The following is a 17,539-nucleotide window of genomic DNA, read 5'->3' on the forward strand; positions in this document are numbered from 1 at the left end:
AAAATGATGTGATTATTCACATGATTTAATCTCTTCTTTCTCTTTCTTTTTAACTGTTCTTCCCCTTTGTCTTCTCTTCCTCTTCTTTCCTCTCCCCTCCCCCCTTTCTTCAAGAGGCAGTGAAGGATGAACCATTTAATCTACTCTTTCCCCCAATTGCAATTGCATTGAACTTAGACTATCTGGATTTCATAATGGGCTTTGCACTTAAGACTTTGAGTATGTCACGAAGCCACTTTGGACATTAATTTCCTCGTTGGAAAGGGAATCCTTCATGGTCCCTACTAGCTCTAGAAGTTATGATTCTATGTGTTGAAGTTGTCAGCTTACACTCCTAATTCTGGTTAGTGTGGTTATAAGTAAAATGCAAATGTCTGTCCTCATTTTAGAAGTATACTGTAAGTATGGATTTTGTAAGAAGATTTGAACAGCAATGTGGATCACAAGCTAGTGTGAGAAGATTAAGAGCACATTCTACCTATCACAGTTTCAATAATAAGTGGAATTTGCCTGTTTATTTTCAAATAAGGTCAGTAGCATATTTATTCCTACCTCCACCTATCTGAAATATAATTTGAATACCAGCTCAAATTGTGTTCAATTAACAGCTCCTTTTTTCCTGATCATCATATTCTTTGGGAGACAAAGTTTAAAGTGAAAATGTGCAGGTAGTATGATTACCAAAGTTCTGATTTGTACACAAAAAGATGTTTTATTTTTTGGTACTTACAGAGCTCAGACTTGGATCAAGCTGGACTCCAACCCAGCTTCATGTCCACGTGTTATATACTCATCAGTTTGAAAATCATCCTCTTTGATAGAGAAAATAGGAGCTAGTTCATCACCTGCCTCAAATAGTGGATCCACCTGATATCTATTGTTTTTGCTTATGATACAAACATCTGAAACATTTGTTCCCAAAGTAGGAGTGAGAGGATAGGAGGAAGCATAACTTGAAGCATTTTTCTGCAGCTCATTCCATCTATCAGTTTATAAGTATCCTACTTTTTATTTTGACTACCTTTATAATCTTGGTGACATTTGATCTCTCTAGAAAATGGTGACAATTTTTTTAGTGGTAGGATATTACCCAAGTCAGTAAGCAGTTCTATAAAGTACTTGGGGAAATTTAGATAAATACTTAACAACATATGTACCAGAGAAAATGTAGATGGTGCTAGCCATTTTTACAGATTCTCTTAAATGGGTTAATGGCAAATTCTTCCATAGAATGGCATTAACTAGAGCATTTTAGTTGAAATGCTCTTTGAAGACTTGTAGGCTTTTTGTTTAAATTGCTGGCTGCTTTCATTAATTATGATGCGGTCCTTTCCCCTGGGGTACTGGGAAGAAATTGCAGAGAGAAATATGTTAGAAAATAGGTACCTTGATTATAATTGCTTGTCATGATTGAAAATGTGTGTAATCATCTTTTTGTTAATGAAACTACATTTCTCAGATTGAGCTAGTAAGTGCCCTTTCATGTGCAGTACTGTTTTATTGCTTTATTCCCAAGGTTAAATCATCATGTAGTTTATCTTTCAGTAGGAAATTAAGGATTTGTTCATCTAATAGATATTCATAGACTACATTGAAAATAATTGTCATATGATAATTAAGATAAAACCAAGGTAAGTAGTTCTTTAGATCTATGAGCAATTTAAGATGGTAAAGAACCTTTTATAGAATAGGAATGTAAAAGAAAAATAATATTGACATGTTACCATTTCTTTTGTAGTTCAGATTTGAAGTTATGTTACCTTAGGTATCTAATGCCATCACATCACAGGCATAGTCCTCTGCCTAATAGCTCCAAACTCCTTTTTTTCTAACCCTTTTCTTCAGATCCTCTCTTAGTAACCTTGCAGTGTGACCCCTTTACTGCACCTCTGAGCACCTCTGAAGGTCCCAGATGCTGTTTTCCACCCCATGCTCTAGGCTATGGCCTAGGCTGGTCCAATGAAAAATATTTGCATATTTTTTTCAGGAGAATCAGGGCACACTTGGCCTCACTACTTCTCCTCCCATGACAGTGTCTCTTAAAGCTATTAGTCAAACCTTACACTGTGTTGACTCGGCTAATTTCCTGAAAAACTTTTTAACCATCACCAGATTTTAGTTTTGCACATTCAAAGAAGTTGCTTAGTCATTATTTGTAAGCTGTTTAATTCAAAATGTCTGAAAATTTTAACAGTTTTATTTGATTTATGAAATGTGGAGCTTGTTCTTAATACTTTTTTTCTCCATTTAAAAAAATAAATTTGAAGTAATACTTTATAGGAATGCCTAATTGATTCTTTTTTAACTTTTTTGTTGTATACATACAAAGCAAAGAAATAAAAAAGTAATAGTTTTCAAAGCACTCTTCAACAAGTATAGGACAGATCCCAGAATTTGTCATGAGCTACTGTATGATCCTCTCAGATTTTTCCTTCTAGCTGCTCCAGATTATAGGAGGCTAGAAGGCTTAAATATTTTTTTTTATCACCACAATCGACTTTTGTTCTTTCTTTTTTGTGGAAAATAACATATGTACAAAAAAGCAATAAATTTCAAAGCACAGCACCATCATTAGTTGTAGAACACAATTTTAGGTTTTATACTTCTAAGCTGCTCTAAGATACTGGAGACTAAAAGAGCTATCAATTTAATGATTCAGCAATCATTTTCATTTGTTAAATCCTATCTTTTCTGTATGATACTTTATAGGAATGTCCCATTGATTTTTAGCAGGTACTGGATTGTTGACTTTGAAGGATGACAAAAAGTTCTGCAAACATGGTTAGGGTCAGAGCTGCATTGTCACCTGATTCCCTTCAAGGTCATTTAAAGTAAACCTGAAAGTCAGTGGGTGATAAGGTTTTCCAAGGAGAAATATTAATATTGCACTCATAATTACTGTATTCCCAGGAACAGGTTTGTGCTTCCACTTTTAGGTAAAAAGACAGCAGGCCACCCTACCCCATCCTTCTCAGTTCTTGTAAATACATTTTGTATCCCCTCACTATTCCTGTGACCCCATTGTATCTCCGTTTGATTTGTTCTTAATGTCGTATTGAAAAGTAGATTTCGGGCTTCGTTTCTCATAGGAAGAAAATAAATGCAAATGTAACCACAACAGTCTCAAATTTTAGTGAAACATTGGCTACTAGAAACTGTAGAGAAAATGTTAGCTCTTTAAATGCTGAGTGCTGGGTTTCTTTTTTTAATTAAAATCTTCTAGAATGTTATACATCAACATGTATGCATGTACCATAGTCCATATGTGCTAAACATAATGTATCTCCTACCTTATGAGGCAGAATCTTTATTATACCTAAAATCAAGGTGCAGGTAGCGCTTTGCCTTCCTGATCCCTCTACCCACTGCAGTTAAACCTTGGTGCAATGTAGACAGGTACTCTTAAAATGTCTCAGGTCCTACAGTGCATAGAAAAAGGCAGCACAAATAACCGTTGTTTTTATTTAAGTACTTTGGTGTTATTATAGACCTGTGACTCTCATGGAGAAATATGTCTAGAGATCTTCCCAGACCCCAAATTTAAGAATTCAGAAGTGTCTGTATTTGGGCTTCCTTTCTTCTACATATATTCTGTTGTGAGTAGGATGACATTCCCTGTACATGTAAAAACCACAGTACAGTTTCTAAAGTTTCACTAATATATTCTGAGTTTTTTCTTTTTTCCCAAGAAGAAATATCTATCATTTCACTCCTAGAACTTAATGCATAGCAAAGCTGCATGAAGGACTAATACTGGGCTCCTGGCTGGTGAGGCACAGCTAACTACAAGTGGCTTAGGCGATTTAAATTACATGGATCTTTGTAGTTACTCTCAGGCAAAACATCTGATGTTAAATGCCCAGATATCAAGGGTCTGCTCCATTTGTTTCTTGTCATCCATTTATACCTTTTTTCCCTCATGTATAGAGTTTGAAAAAGGTAGAATTAAGTTTCTAAGATTGAGATATAAGTGCTTGTTTGTTCTCCACGCTTGCAAAGCAGTTCCATCTGTCTTCTTTTCACTGTTACCAGTTCCACTGCCCCCTTTTGCTGCCATTCCTGTACTAATCTCTAGTGCTTTTAGTATACCATTTTTCTCTTTGTCTCTTGTTTCTTGCATTCCTTTCAGCTTTAGCTTGAAAAGAATAATCTTTTCTAAGTGTCAGTAGGCAATCCTTTCTTTCCATATAGGACAATTATAGGACACTGGCTAGTTATAATATATCTAGTGTAATCTTAAAATCTCAACTCTCAGTTGTTCCAAGCTCTTGTTGAGGGTAGGCCAGGGGCCTGCTGCTTTTTGTTTAAAATAGTGTTCTTTTTTGCCTTTAGAAAATTTTCTTAAGCCAGATCTCCAAATTGCTTTTTAGAGGTACATGCTATTGTCAAAAAACAAAATTATTAGTTAAATGAATTGATCTTAAGCGTGTGTCAGAATTTATTGCTAACAAGGGAACCAGTGAAGTGACAAATGAGTGTGCTAGTATAGAGAGGTAGGAAAATGGATGAAGTCTATGACAAGATGATATGAGATGCCAGATTGGCCATTTGTCAATCAGGGAAAAACAGCACATCAAAGAAGGAATAATGCAGATAGTGAGCAGTGGTGACCAGTGGGGCCCAGTAACGTGAGAACAGAAAGAATGTCAACAACAATTAGAAGGGCATCCAGCAACAAGTACTAGTTTGAACAGGCTGCTTACAGTGATTTTTCACAAGCTATAAATGAACATGCAGAATAGTTTACCCATTTTTTAGTTTGAAGTCATTTATTTTCCTTTGATAGTTCTATTATAGGTGGATTGGAGAAACCAAAGTTTCTTGGTCTTGGAATGATTATAGTCAGGTGGGACTTGTCAGGAATGACCTCTTGATGGAGACTTAAATGGACAGTTCGTTTAAACTGAAAAACACTGGTTGATTATGATCCAGATCAGCCACAGATAAAAACAGTGCCTTAATCAATAGTTTATTTCTTGTTCGGTAAAAAGAAACGTAAAGTAAAAATAAAAACACAAAAACACCACTTCTGGGAGAATAGGCATTCCAGGCTGTAGGGTGCCTCTAAAAGCATTGATGGATCAGCAAGCAACCGGAGGAAGTTCCTGTTACTTAGAAAGAAGGAGAGAACGGATAAAGAACGGCATCTAGCAGTCTCTAATAAATACTAATCCTATTCTTGTTTTTATCTCAGATTTAGGGAAATAGCAGGGTCCTTAGAAGCAGTACTTGCAGATGCACTGGAAGATGCTCCAGGTAATTTCCTTAAAGTGATAAATAACAGCCTGTCGCTAAATGAATTGAGTTCTTCAAGTCATTTAGACCTTAATACTCCAAGGGTTAAAACCTTTTCCTGTCATATAGTAAGTTGGTCCTTAAAGGCAATTAGTTTAATTTCTTTTTTCTTGAAGAGGCAAAAGCAAACCAAATTTTTGGTTTAGAGAGGTATAAAGCTGCTCTTTAGAGAGATGGTAGAAAGAATACTTGAAAAATATTCCTGTGTGAAAAAAATGGCATTCATGACATTTTTTTATAACATTTTCCTCAAGCTGTTTCTGGAAAGCCATGCCTTTGAATACAGAGAGCTTTCCTGATCATTTGATTCATTGTCCACCTGATTTTTTGGTCTAAAAGGAATTATTACCACAGTATATTTTATTTATTCTTTAGATTTTAGCCTTGTATTTTATTTATTCTTTAGATTTTAGCCTTGTAAGTTAATGTGCTTCTCAAGATAATGTTAAAAGCGATTTGTCTCTGGTGGGCCACGGTGGCTCAGCAGGTAAGAATGCTTGTCTGCCATGCCCGAGGACCCGGGTTTGATTCCCGGTGCCTACCCATGTGGAAAAAAAAAAAAACGATTTGTCTCTTACCTGGGTTTGGAGGGGAGAAGGTTATTAAATCATAGGAAATGAAGAATGCAAAATGGTTTATTATTTAAAGTGTCCAACTCTGATTCACCCTGAACTGATGGTACTTTCCCAGGATGATACTGTGATGTTTCTTACAATGTGGTGAACATAAGCAGCTTGTTACCTAAATAAAGGATTGACAAAAACAAAACACAGATATATATAATCAAAGAGATTAAGCCCATGAAGTGCGTGAATGTTCAACATTTTTTATAACCAAATAGCTACTATCTGATTTCCTCCCATGCTGCCACTGATCTGTGTGAAAGGATTAGGATGCCCCTTCCTCTACCTCCAGGATGACTCTTTCCTGGAGCATGTGTTCTTGGGCTTCCTGCACCCTCCCGCCCAGTCCTAAGACATTAGGGCATGCATGTTTAGTGCCTTACTTAGGACTTGCAAACAATCAGAACATGTTTGCATAGTCTTAGAACCATCATTAATTTTGTATAACATTATATTATTTTTAATGACTACTGAAATATTATATGACTCTTTCTGTAACTACATAGGTCTCTTGGTTCCCTTGACTTAATTTTCTGCTTTCTTTTGTTCAACTGTCATATATAACTGTACTGTTTTAGCTCCAAAGTTAGTTTTCAACTCTCTTTGCCAAAAAAGTCATTAATTTCTTTCACATAAGGAAAGTGTGTATTGAGATAGGGGAAGAGGAGAGTAGACAAATGAAAGAAGACAAATTCAATACTAAAGCTTAAGCTCTTGAAAGTGACTGCTACTCTACCCTATTTGTTGATTTGTTTTAAAGTACCTATTTGTAACCCCTGCTCCAAAAGTTAGTTCTGAATACAGTGAATAGTTAATTTTATCCAGACATCTGGAAGATGGTATCATGTAAAATTATAAAAAGCATTGCCATCAAAGATATTCTGGTAAACACAAGATCACGGCCATTTGGTCATCCATGTTTCCTCCACTAATAGCTCTGATAGCCGCAAATACTATATAGATTTTTCAGAATGCCACTTTCTGGACTCTTGAGATACTATATAGATTTTTCAGAATGCCACTTTCTGGACTCTTGAGATACTATATAGATTTTTCAGAATGCCACTTTCTGGACTCTTGAATTCTACATTGAAAAATATTAGATTTCTAGCATGTAACTGACTTAGCTTGACTGAGATGCCTTAAATGTTTTTTTCCCCCCTCTAGCTGGAAGTCCTTATTGCCTTTTGGCTTCTCACAGAACATGGAACAGCCTTAGGAAGTGTTGGTCAGATGAGATGTTTTTACCATTACTTGTGCATCGTCTGTGGAAACTCACACTTCAGATTTTGTCAAGGTACTCCATGTTTGTCCATGAGGTAAGGGCTGACTGTATAGCCTATCAATAGTCGATATTGATAAGAATTAAAGATACAATAAGCAAAATATTGTAATGAAATATTCTAGCTTCTCAAGATTGTATCCAACTCTGTGTATGTTTCATTCTTACTCTTCCAAGTGTTCTCTTAAATGGTATTTACATCACAAATTCAGAGCTTTGTATTGCTGAAAAGCACTATACTGACAAGCTCATTTTCCCTCCTCAAAATCAGAATCTTTGAATATAAATGCTGTTTCATGAAGACAATTAGAAATAAAAATAAAGACTTTAGTAGTTAATATTTAGAAATTTTTTAAATCAAATGATTTTAGAGATAAAAAGGCAGTAAAATTATTCAGCCTGATCTTTTTAGAATATCCTACTTTTCCCATTTTCAAGTAGTAGGATATATTAAATATCTACGTTCTTGTGATGATTTATTAGACATTATATGTAAAGCCTGAAATTCTTGATCCATAGGAGCTTTCATAGAGTTAAATATTGAGCACCTCGCCTCTGCTAGGGTCTTTGCCAGGTTCCCCGTCTCCTTGCCGTGACTAAAAGATGCTCTGACTGCAAATATGCCCTGACTTTAAGCCGACAACTTGAAGTGAGAGATAAGACATACAAAACAATTGTTACAATCTGATCACTATTCAAATAGAGATATGTATGTAAGTTTTCTTATATTCTTTAAAAAGACAAATATTCTTTTGTCCTCTTACTGTATGTTTTAATGGAAAGAGGCTTTGGAGTCAAACAAAATCAAACTGTGACTTTGCTGCTTTTTAATTTTGTGACCTTGGGGAAATTAAGACCTACAAGTCTCAAATACTTCATCTGTGAAAAGGAAAATAACTTCTGTATATCATCATTGTGATGATTAAAGAGATATTTGTTAACTAATGAACTGTTGAATGAAGTTACTGGCAGGTAGTAGGAGCTCCACAGAGGTTAGTTTCCTCGCTCTGTTTTCCCATCGCTCTTCTCAGAAAGGTCGTAGAAGACCATTCTGGTCCGTCAACCAGTTTCTGAAGACCACGCTCTCTATACCTAAGACAAAGTCAGAGATAGTAAGATTCTGCAGATAGGCCTGTGTCCTTTAAAACCATGTGTTTTGGGTCACCAGCAATTATTTTTATATCTCTACCAAATTACTTTGACTTGAATTTTCATTGTTCCAATTTTTTCTTGATACTACTTTGCGTTTCTTTCATTTTTTTTCCTTGCAACAATATGTTGTGCAAAGAATGTTTTGCTGTATTATTTGAAGTATAATGAGGTTTGGATTTTGATTTTCTACCGTTGTAAATTATAATTATATACTTAAGTAAATTTATTAAGTCATTAACCTAATATAGGTAATAAATTAATTTTGAAAGCCTGTGATTTGCCACATATTAGTTTTCTTTGGTGGGGGAACTTATTTCTTATATGTGTTTTACCTATTGCTTTTTTTTTTTTTTGCATGGGCAGGCATGCCTATTACTTTCTTTTTTTTTTTTACATGGGCAGGCACCGGGAATAGAACCCGGGTCCTCTGGCATGGCAGGCAAGCATTCTTGCCTGCTGAACCACCGTGGCCCGCCCATGCCTATTACTTTTTATCACCAGAAAATAGGTACGAATTAAAGGAGGGTAAATATTCAGGGGGTTGTAGTTGTTTGTTTCTCTCAGTTTGTCACATTACTCGTAGAAATACAACTTGGTATTCTTTCATTAGTAAATATTAACTGAATACTTTGTAGATATTGAGCATTTTATGGTGAATTGTTGACCCACAATATATGTAACTATTCATTTATTTTGCTTATCTAAGAGTATTTAACCATTGAAATCCTTTTTCAGCTTTTACTCAGGCCTATCGCTAATGAAAGTGCCAAGGATGTCAGAAAACCTTTGGTAACTAGTAGCAAAGACCCTTCCATTACCCAAGGATATAATGAGGATCTAGGAAGTAGTTCTTCTGAAACAAAACCTGTAGTTTTCATTTCTACTACCCAACTTGTGTATGTGGTTGCAGATGTAGACAAGCTTCAGGAGCTGGTAAGCATGTGACCCAGAATCTAACATTAAATTGAACATTTTCACAGAAAGTAGTATGTCCAAAAGAAATGGTACCATATGCCATGGTGGGGGTTAGAATTAGGGGCCCAAGGGTACCTAAAGAGAGAACATCTTGTTCATGTCACCTTCTAGGTGTCTCTCCAATTATCCATAACAGAAGGTATTAAGAATAGGCTCTCTACCTCTTTATTCTAAGGAGTCTGTTCTAGTATTTTATTAACCTGGAACTGCTGCTTCCTTTTCAGTAATGATGTCATAGATTCAGAGCAAGGTCATGCCCTCCCCCCCTTTTTTTTCATTGGCCCAGCTATTTCTGCATAGGCATGATCTCTCGTGGGTTGGATTTTAATTATATTTAATTCACTTACTCATATATTTCCTGGTAACATTGAATCTTCCACTATGCTTTGAAAGTATTGAAATGCTAGACCTTCTTCCTCTGTTTTCTGTGTATAAAGCTCCATAAGTTTTTTGCTTTAAACAATAAAAGAACTTTGTGAGATGATTTTAGTTTTTAACTTCTCTGACATATAATTCTGCTTTTTTTTAAGTCTTAGTATAGTGTGGAGTTTGAACAAATAAGATTGTATATTTTGAGTTAAGATTATGGCTTTTGAGCTTTTTATGAATCATGGAGAGCCACAGAACAGAAAATGCTTTTTGCTTACTCTCTGTGCTTGTTAATAACCATTAAACTGTAGTTTCCCCTGTTGTTGAATTCTTTGCTAGTGAAAGTATTAAGAATATAAACTTCCTCTGAAAATAACATTACTCAAAGTGCTGATTTTAGTTTTACCATTCATTAACAATATTCTAGAGTTTGTAGACAAATAGAATTGCCTCTTCCTTTGAACTATAAAAGCAACTGGATATATAAAGCACATATTTATTTCAGCTTCCAGAATTCTTGGAAACAGTCAAGCCAAAACTTGAAATGGTTGGCTTTAAGAATTTTTCTTCTATCTCAGGTAAAAATCACATCAACAATTCTTTGAATAAGAAATAATTTAAATAAGAATAATATAAAATAAAATTTCCGAGACTGTAAGATGTATTTATATTAACGTTTCTTCTCTAGTTATAAATCCTTAGATGCTTATATGTTCTGTTCTGTGATTATAACTTCACTAAATGACACTTCTTGTTAATTCTGATAATTAGATTTAATTTATTGTAGTACATTCTCTGAGATATACTATCTAAAATAAAATTTATATCTGACCCTAGACTAATTAAATATAATCTTTATATCTCAACAGCAGCCCTTGAGGACTCCCAGATTTCTTTATCAGCTTGTATGCCTTCTTTGAATAACAAGATCATCCAACAATTAAGTGATTCTTGTTTCAATTGTCTGAAAAGTGCCCTGGAAGTTCCAAGACTGTACCGAAGAACCAATAAGGTCAGCGTCATTCATTGAAGAAAATTGTGAGATGGAGAAATACATATTAGGAAGGCCAAAGAGGAGCCACAAGAGGGAGTAGTTGGGATAGAGACAGAGATAGGGAGCCAGGGGTAGCCTGAGATAGACTTAATATGTCTCAGTCAAAGAAATCTTATTTGTGAGGAGAGGGAGACCGCGCGGGTCAGGAGCTTTGGGCCAAAATAACAGATAGATGGACTTATACAGTACGGACTTTGCCTGGATTATCTTGGCCTTAAAGAAAGATGCTTTTTCAAAAGAAAGCATTATAATAAAATATTGTTAAGTACTATGCTTTTTTGTCTTCATGTCTAATATTCCAAAACAGTTCATTTTTCATTTTTCCCTTCATATTGTCATTGGAAATACTAGCTTTCTCCACATGTTTATTTTGTATGAGTTAAGATTTGAAGAGCTACATTAAAAAAATTTTAAGGCATTTTATAAGATGAAAACTTGAGCACACGCTGGTGTTCAAAGTCAAATTCTCATGTTTTCTCATGTTAGAGAATGATGATTTGGGAATCCATTTTTACCTTTAAAATCTTTATTGAACTCTAACTTTCATGCATTTATTTGCATTTTAACCTTGCTAGATATCACACACAGTTCTCCAGCTAATTTTCTTTTCCCTCAGGCATAGAGTTGGATTTAGGTTAATTAACAAAACTTCTCAGAAAATCTCTTAAGACATTGTTCTGTTTAGAATATCTCTGGCATTCCTGTAAGCTTACCTTGTTTAGGGCCAGCCCTTTAGTTTACATGCTAGGTATGAGGCCATGGCCACTATTTGCATAACCTTCTCCATCTACTATGATGTTTTTGATGCAGTAATTAGTTCCTCATTGATGAACTGAGATTTTATCTGTGCTCCTTTATGGTCATAGTCCTTTTCATTTTAAAATATGAGGCATGCAATAGAATTATCATTTCTGGCAAGAATACCTTGTCACATAATTTGCTCTTTCTTGTCTGATTTTAAGCTCCTAATTGAATGGGTGAGAGAAACGTATTTTGTATTGCAGAATGCATCATCTTTCTTATAGTAATCTGCAAACTTTCCCTTTCTATTGAACTGAATGTTATAATAATGTATTTATTGAATGCTTGAATTGAGACAAATGCTGGTCGAGAACTTACATACACTCTCATTAGTCTATAGCACACCTTATGAAGTAGGTACCTAGTAATCTTATTTCAGATGAAGAAACCAAAGCTAAGTAAAGTTAGTAAATTACTTGCCCTAGATTGTTGCTTCTCAAATAGTGATGCTGTAGCGTTAGCATCACCTGGTGGGAGCTTGCTAGAAATACACAATCTCAGAACTCAGCCCCACCTCCTGAATCAGAGCCTGTAGGGAGGGATGGATTTTTGTACGTGTCTCAAAGCTATTGCATTTGTATTATCCTTTTGAATTTGAGGTTTGGGTAACTGTTATTCTCCTTGATTTTTTTTCTATGCATATTTAACCTCTACCAATATTATTACAGGAGGTCCCAACTAAAGCTTCCTCTTATGTGGACAGTGCTTTGAAGCCCTTTTATCAGCTTCAGAGTGAACACAAGGATAAGCTCAAACAAGCAATAATTCAACAGTGGTTAAAAGGAGCTCTTTCTGAGAGTACTCATAAGTAAGTACTTAAAAGTAGAATATATGGGATTTTCTTAGAAGAACCCTGAGGTAGAGCTCTCTGAAGACTGTCAGGGCTGCATGTAGATCAAGTAGTGAGAACATCAAAGCCCTTCGTCTTTGAACAAGCCAGAGGATAGGGTGCTCATTTCATTTCAGCACCCAACTCTAGAATGCCCATTTGTGCTGAACATTGGGTTGTGCTCTGTCCTCCCTCTTCACTCTCAAGGCTCTTTGTGCTGTCTCTCTGCCTAATACTGTAGCCAAGCTGGGTGTGGTTACACTGCCCCTGCTAGCCCAGGTCATGCACTGCTCCATGGCTCTTTCTCCAGGCACATAACTGTGTTCCCTCAGTGCATGGCTGCCTTTTACTTTTCCTAACACCATTTCCTTCAGGCTTCATTCTCACAAGTCCAGTCACATCCTTTTCCTTTAATATTGTTTCTCTCCCCAGCTCTGTCACAGTCCAAAAATGGTACAAATCAAGCCAAATAATCAGAGGACTTAGAGTAGTGAGACTCTTGTAATCAAGAAAGTGAAAATCATACATTTTTGAAGTGTGATTACAACTGATAAAGAATCGGTATCTAAAACCTCTAAAATCTTGAAAAACAAGGAAGTCATCAGAATCATGGTGGTTGAATGTCTCTTCATTTCTAATTAAATCTGCTTTCCCCCAAATGCCAGCATTGAGTTACATCAGAATGTATATTACTCAGTTTTATTGTTGAATTTTATTAATTTTGTAATAATATTTTATTATTTCAATTACTTATGTGTTAAACAGCATTTGTGGGCTAATTGAGAATGTAACAATGATATATCATATTTTTATGGACAAATGCCAAGTAACTGGCTCATAAATGAAGCTTTGAAATATAACTTACATATGATTTGGAAAATTTAACTATGCTTGAGAATATTTTGAAGACAGTTAATTTTATTTTAAATTTTGAAATACTTTCTATTCATCTTTACCAGATGAGCTGTTCCAAGAGCTAATTGTAAATAGACTTGTTACTTGCCTTTGAGGAATGAGCTGCAGATGTTCATCCTAAATTATGAAAGCCAGTTTGGTCTATGATTTTCTTTCAGAATTCAGGATTATGATTTTCTTGCAGAATTCAGGATTAAAATTTTAAATAAAAGCCACATATGTATATGAGCTCTGACATAATGGAGCTTTGGGTAGTTGAGGCCCTATTTTTCTTACAGTCTTAAGAAACATTAAATGTTATGATGGCTGAATTTTATTGGAAATTAATTTTTATCTTTTAAGATAAAACCAAGCTATTTACTGTGTTGGCTGTTGTACATAAATATCTCTCTTCTACCAATAAATGTGTCTTGGTCTCAAGGTACTATGAAACTGTATCAGACGTACTGAACTCAGTGAAGAAAATGGAAGAGAGCCTGAAAAGGCTAAAACAAGCTAGAAAAACCACTTCAACGAATCCTGTGGGCTCCAATGGTGGCATGAGTGATGACGACAAAATCAGGCTACAGTTGGCCTTGGATGTTGAGTACTTGGGAGAGCAGGTAATTGATGAGCTGGCCTCAGTTCTGATGCTTCTGAAAATTATTTCTAAGGACTAAGCAGTTACCAAAATGCTGTTGAGGTGGATAGGGAGTTGATTCCCAGGTGTTAGTAAGAAAAGGGACAGCACCCAAAAATACTTTAAAGGTAAGGGATTTGTACCTAAGGAATTCAGAAAAAGAAAAATACTGAAAGTTAGGTTTTTGAAAGCCAGTGAATTGATGATTGGTGCTGTTGATATCTACTTCATTCACCAGCACTCATTGACGTGCAACCCACTGAAATGTAAACTCCAGGAGACAGAAATGCTTGTCCTTTTTATTCACTGCCTAGAAAGAAGTACTGCATACATAATTGGCATATTTTTTACAAACATTTGTCGCTTTAGCTTAGAAGAGCTAAAAAAAAACATTACCCTTCCTGTGGTCTTGAGAAATCATCTAAGTACAGCATCTTTGCCCCCTTGCCAGGATTTATAGGTTTTTTTGTAAAGCACAGATTTTCAAATCATGACATATGGTTGACTATTAATATATATATATCAGTTAGGAGGTAGAGACAGGAAAACATGCAAGGCCTTTTCATTATCACTAACGTGACTTCCTCGTAGTATCATAACACTCTTCTTCTAAACTGCTTAGGTTTTCTATCTAGCAATAGATTGTCAAGGAACATATCTTTTGCTAGACAAAAATAAAAATAAATGAAATCATAAAATTTCAATCAGACAATACTTGGTTTTCTAGCTAAGATGTCTCTTTTACACATCACTGAAAATTATTTTTTTTCTGTTTTGAGGTAAATTCAGAGATATATTCTGACAAAATTCAGTTGCCATGCTTTTTTTTTCACAAGAAAATCTTAAAATCTCTTTACAAGCAGGAAAGTTTGTTATAGAAACAGGAAGAACAGAAAACAAAAGAAAGGAAGGGAGGTTAAAGGGAAGAAGAGGGAGATTGGAAAGGGAAGGGGAGAGGGGAAGGAAAAGAAAAGACACTAATATAATTGCAGACCACAGAACTAACCACAAAAAGCTGACAGTTACTTTGTTATATATCTTTCCAGATCTTCCTATGTATGTGTGTGCTTTTTGTTTGTATGTTTTTTAATAAAAATGGTAACATACTGTGCCACATCTTGGTTACCAAAGTAATTGATAATTGTGGCTGTGCCAAAGTGTTTTCAATTCATCAGATTCTAAGAAAGGTTGTTGAAATTAAGAGTTTGGGCCAACACTTTTGTTTTCAATTCTCCACTTTAAAATAGTTCACTTTATTATTTTGGTGTGAATTTTCTTTTCCAGCATTTTTTTTTTAAGTTCACAAAAGAGGCTCTTATCCTGGTAAGAGTCTGATTTTTGAGATAAGTTAACGTGGGCGGCTTTGAATGCTAAGTATTTGACTCCCCAGAAAAAGTTTTACTCTCAGGAAATCCTTTGCTCTAAAGATAGCAATATCCTACCAGTTGTTAGGGAATGGTCTTTTTTTCCTCATGTATTAGAGAGTGGAATAGATTTTTTGTTTTATTTTATATAAGGGTCTTTTTTCACATTGAGTTTAAGACACAGCATCACTCATTCTCTTATGACCTTTGCAGATACAAAAGATGGGCCTGCAGACAAGTGACATTCAAAGCTTTCCAGCTCTCCTGGAGCTTGTTGTTGCTGCCAAGGACCAGGCAACAGCAGAGCAGCCTTAAACTTCTTGGAAGACCCTGAAAGGAGAGAAAAGTTGGACTAGCTTGAAGGAAAGGAAGTGGCTCTGTTCTCCTCCCAAGCGTATGTAGCAAAGCAGTGCTTCCAACGTATCTACAGCAACATGTCAATGCATCTTCTCTCGGCATATTTGGGTCTTCTTTCACCCAAAAAACAGTCTTTTTCCATTGTATGGAAGATAGTTTTTAAGACATTTGAAACTTTCTACTATAGTTTACATGGCAAATTATTTTATTTTTATTGTAAATTTTAGTGTGGAAGAGCTAGTTTCTAAAATATGATTAAAGTATCTATAGATGAATATAAAAAGTTTCACCCTGATCTTGCAGTTAGAAGAGACTACTGCAGTGGAGTTACCATAGTTTATTGTATGGAAATGCCCTTCTCTGAGATGAAAATAACTGTAAATTTATTGACTTTCTGAAAGAGGCTATGAAATGGTGGCTCTCTGTACTGACACTGGGTATTTCAGGTCAGTGCTTCTGATCATGCCCATGACCTAGACTTGTCAGGAGCCAGAACCAGTAGGAAAGAATTTATTTCCTAAATAAAAGAAGTGTCTGCCAAGAGTGTGCGTACCTTTTACTTACAAATTCAGTACCAGTTAAATACTCCTCAGCACTTGCGCTCTATAATAACCTGTTTCCTTCCAGGAAAAGGCTTCTTTGGAGCACCTATTAGAAGCGTCCTGACCATCATGGAGCCTCCCATTAGCCCTGTGGGAGTGCTGTTCTCTGGATGAATAAAAAATGCACTCACCATATTGGTCACTAGGCCCCAGACTCTCTGGTAAGCTTATCCGGGATATAGGGGAGGAAGAACATCCTGAGAAATGTTAGAAATAATGGAAAGAAGCACAGAGACCTTTTAGTTGGTTGGCTAACTTACCTTCCTCACCAGAGATTAGAGCATCCTAACGTTTCTTGGGCTTAGCTGTGGCATCTTCCAAGAGGGAGTCTCTTGATGGTTTTATGAAAGCAGGAATTTTTATTCCTCCGTTTATTGCATCTCAATCTTGTATTTTTTGTTTAAGGTTGAGCTATAGGGAGAGGAAGGAAAAGAAAAAATAAATGTTAGGGAAGTAATTAAGAAAGACCCTGGAGTAAGCAGGAGTGACTTTTATTTTTTAACTTGGTAATGAGGCAAGCCTAGAGAAGTAAAGAGAGAGCATGAAGAAAGAAAACATTGAGAGCTAACTGCAGGGGGCACCAGGTCCTTCAGTGTCATCTCAGCTCTCATGACCTATGAAGTGGTAGCTCCCACTTAGTTTCCTGAGGATGGACCTTCAGGGCAGTGGCATTCTCGGCTTTTTTCTTCTTTCTGTAGAGATCATGTACTCTGTTCTTGGCAGCGGAGGCCCTGCCCCTGGATGGATATGCGTCTAATTCTGGAGCTCACTGATTAATCAGGAAGCCCACTGAAGTTGTGTCAACTTGAGCAAATAAACAGAACCACATGAGTGATAGACAATAAGGGATTTGATCTCCCTCGATTGTGGCAGCTGGCTGAAAAGTCTATGTAAGGCTATAGCTTCTTTGGTACTTGAGTTGAAGTCAGGAGATTGGCAGTCAGGAAGGAAAGGTGGATATGAAGTGGGAGAGAGAGGATGTGTTAGGGGAACGGGGGAACGAGAAAGTGAACTGTTACGATAAGAGCGCTTGCAAAACAACCACCTGACCCCCTTACTTCATGTGCCGCCCCTTCTGGACGTCACCTGACCCCCTTGCTTAAAAACTACCCACGCCAAGACCCAGGCACGGACTCACCTCTTTCCATCTTGGGTTCGGTGAGCTCTGCCCAGGAGCACAGTGATAAAACATGCTCACTTTAAATTTCCTGGTCCACTTTCTTTCTCACCTTCTCTCTCGTCTCTTAAAACCTTTCAGGATGAATTGAGAAAAAAAACTGCCAGCATCGTAAGTCCACGTCT

General features: G+C 36.1%; 1 protein-coding gene across 1 annotated transcript in view; it reads left to right on the plus strand.

Moving 5' to 3' along the window:
- COG2 (component of oligomeric golgi complex 2) overlaps nt 1-17,297 on the plus strand; it is a 55,678-nt gene extending 38,381 nt beyond the window's left edge. Inside the window, exons 10-18 of the mRNA XM_077149420.1 lie at nt 390-529; nt 5,195-5,256; nt 7,086-7,237; nt 9,088-9,285; nt 10,202-10,274; nt 10,566-10,708; nt 12,220-12,359; nt 13,717-13,897; nt 15,492-17,297. Coding sequence (XP_077005535.1) covers nt 390-529; nt 5,195-5,256; nt 7,086-7,237; nt 9,088-9,285; nt 10,202-10,274; nt 10,566-10,708; nt 12,220-12,359; nt 13,717-13,897; nt 15,492-15,593 — 1,191 coding nt within the window. The 3' untranslated portion in view covers nt 15,594-17,297. The remainder of the gene's footprint in view (nt 1-389; nt 530-5,194; nt 5,257-7,085; nt 7,238-9,087; nt 9,286-10,201; nt 10,275-10,565; nt 10,709-12,219; nt 12,360-13,716; nt 13,898-15,491) is intronic.
- The last annotated feature ends 242 nt before the right edge of the window (nt 17,298-17,539 follow it).

The sequence above is a fragment of the Tamandua tetradactyla genome, chromosome 2 (assembly GCF_023851605.1).
Source record: "Tamandua tetradactyla isolate mTamTet1 chromosome 2, mTamTet1.pri, whole genome shotgun sequence".
Classification (NCBI taxonomy): domain Eukaryota; kingdom Metazoa; phylum Chordata; class Mammalia; order Pilosa; family Myrmecophagidae; genus Tamandua; species Tamandua tetradactyla.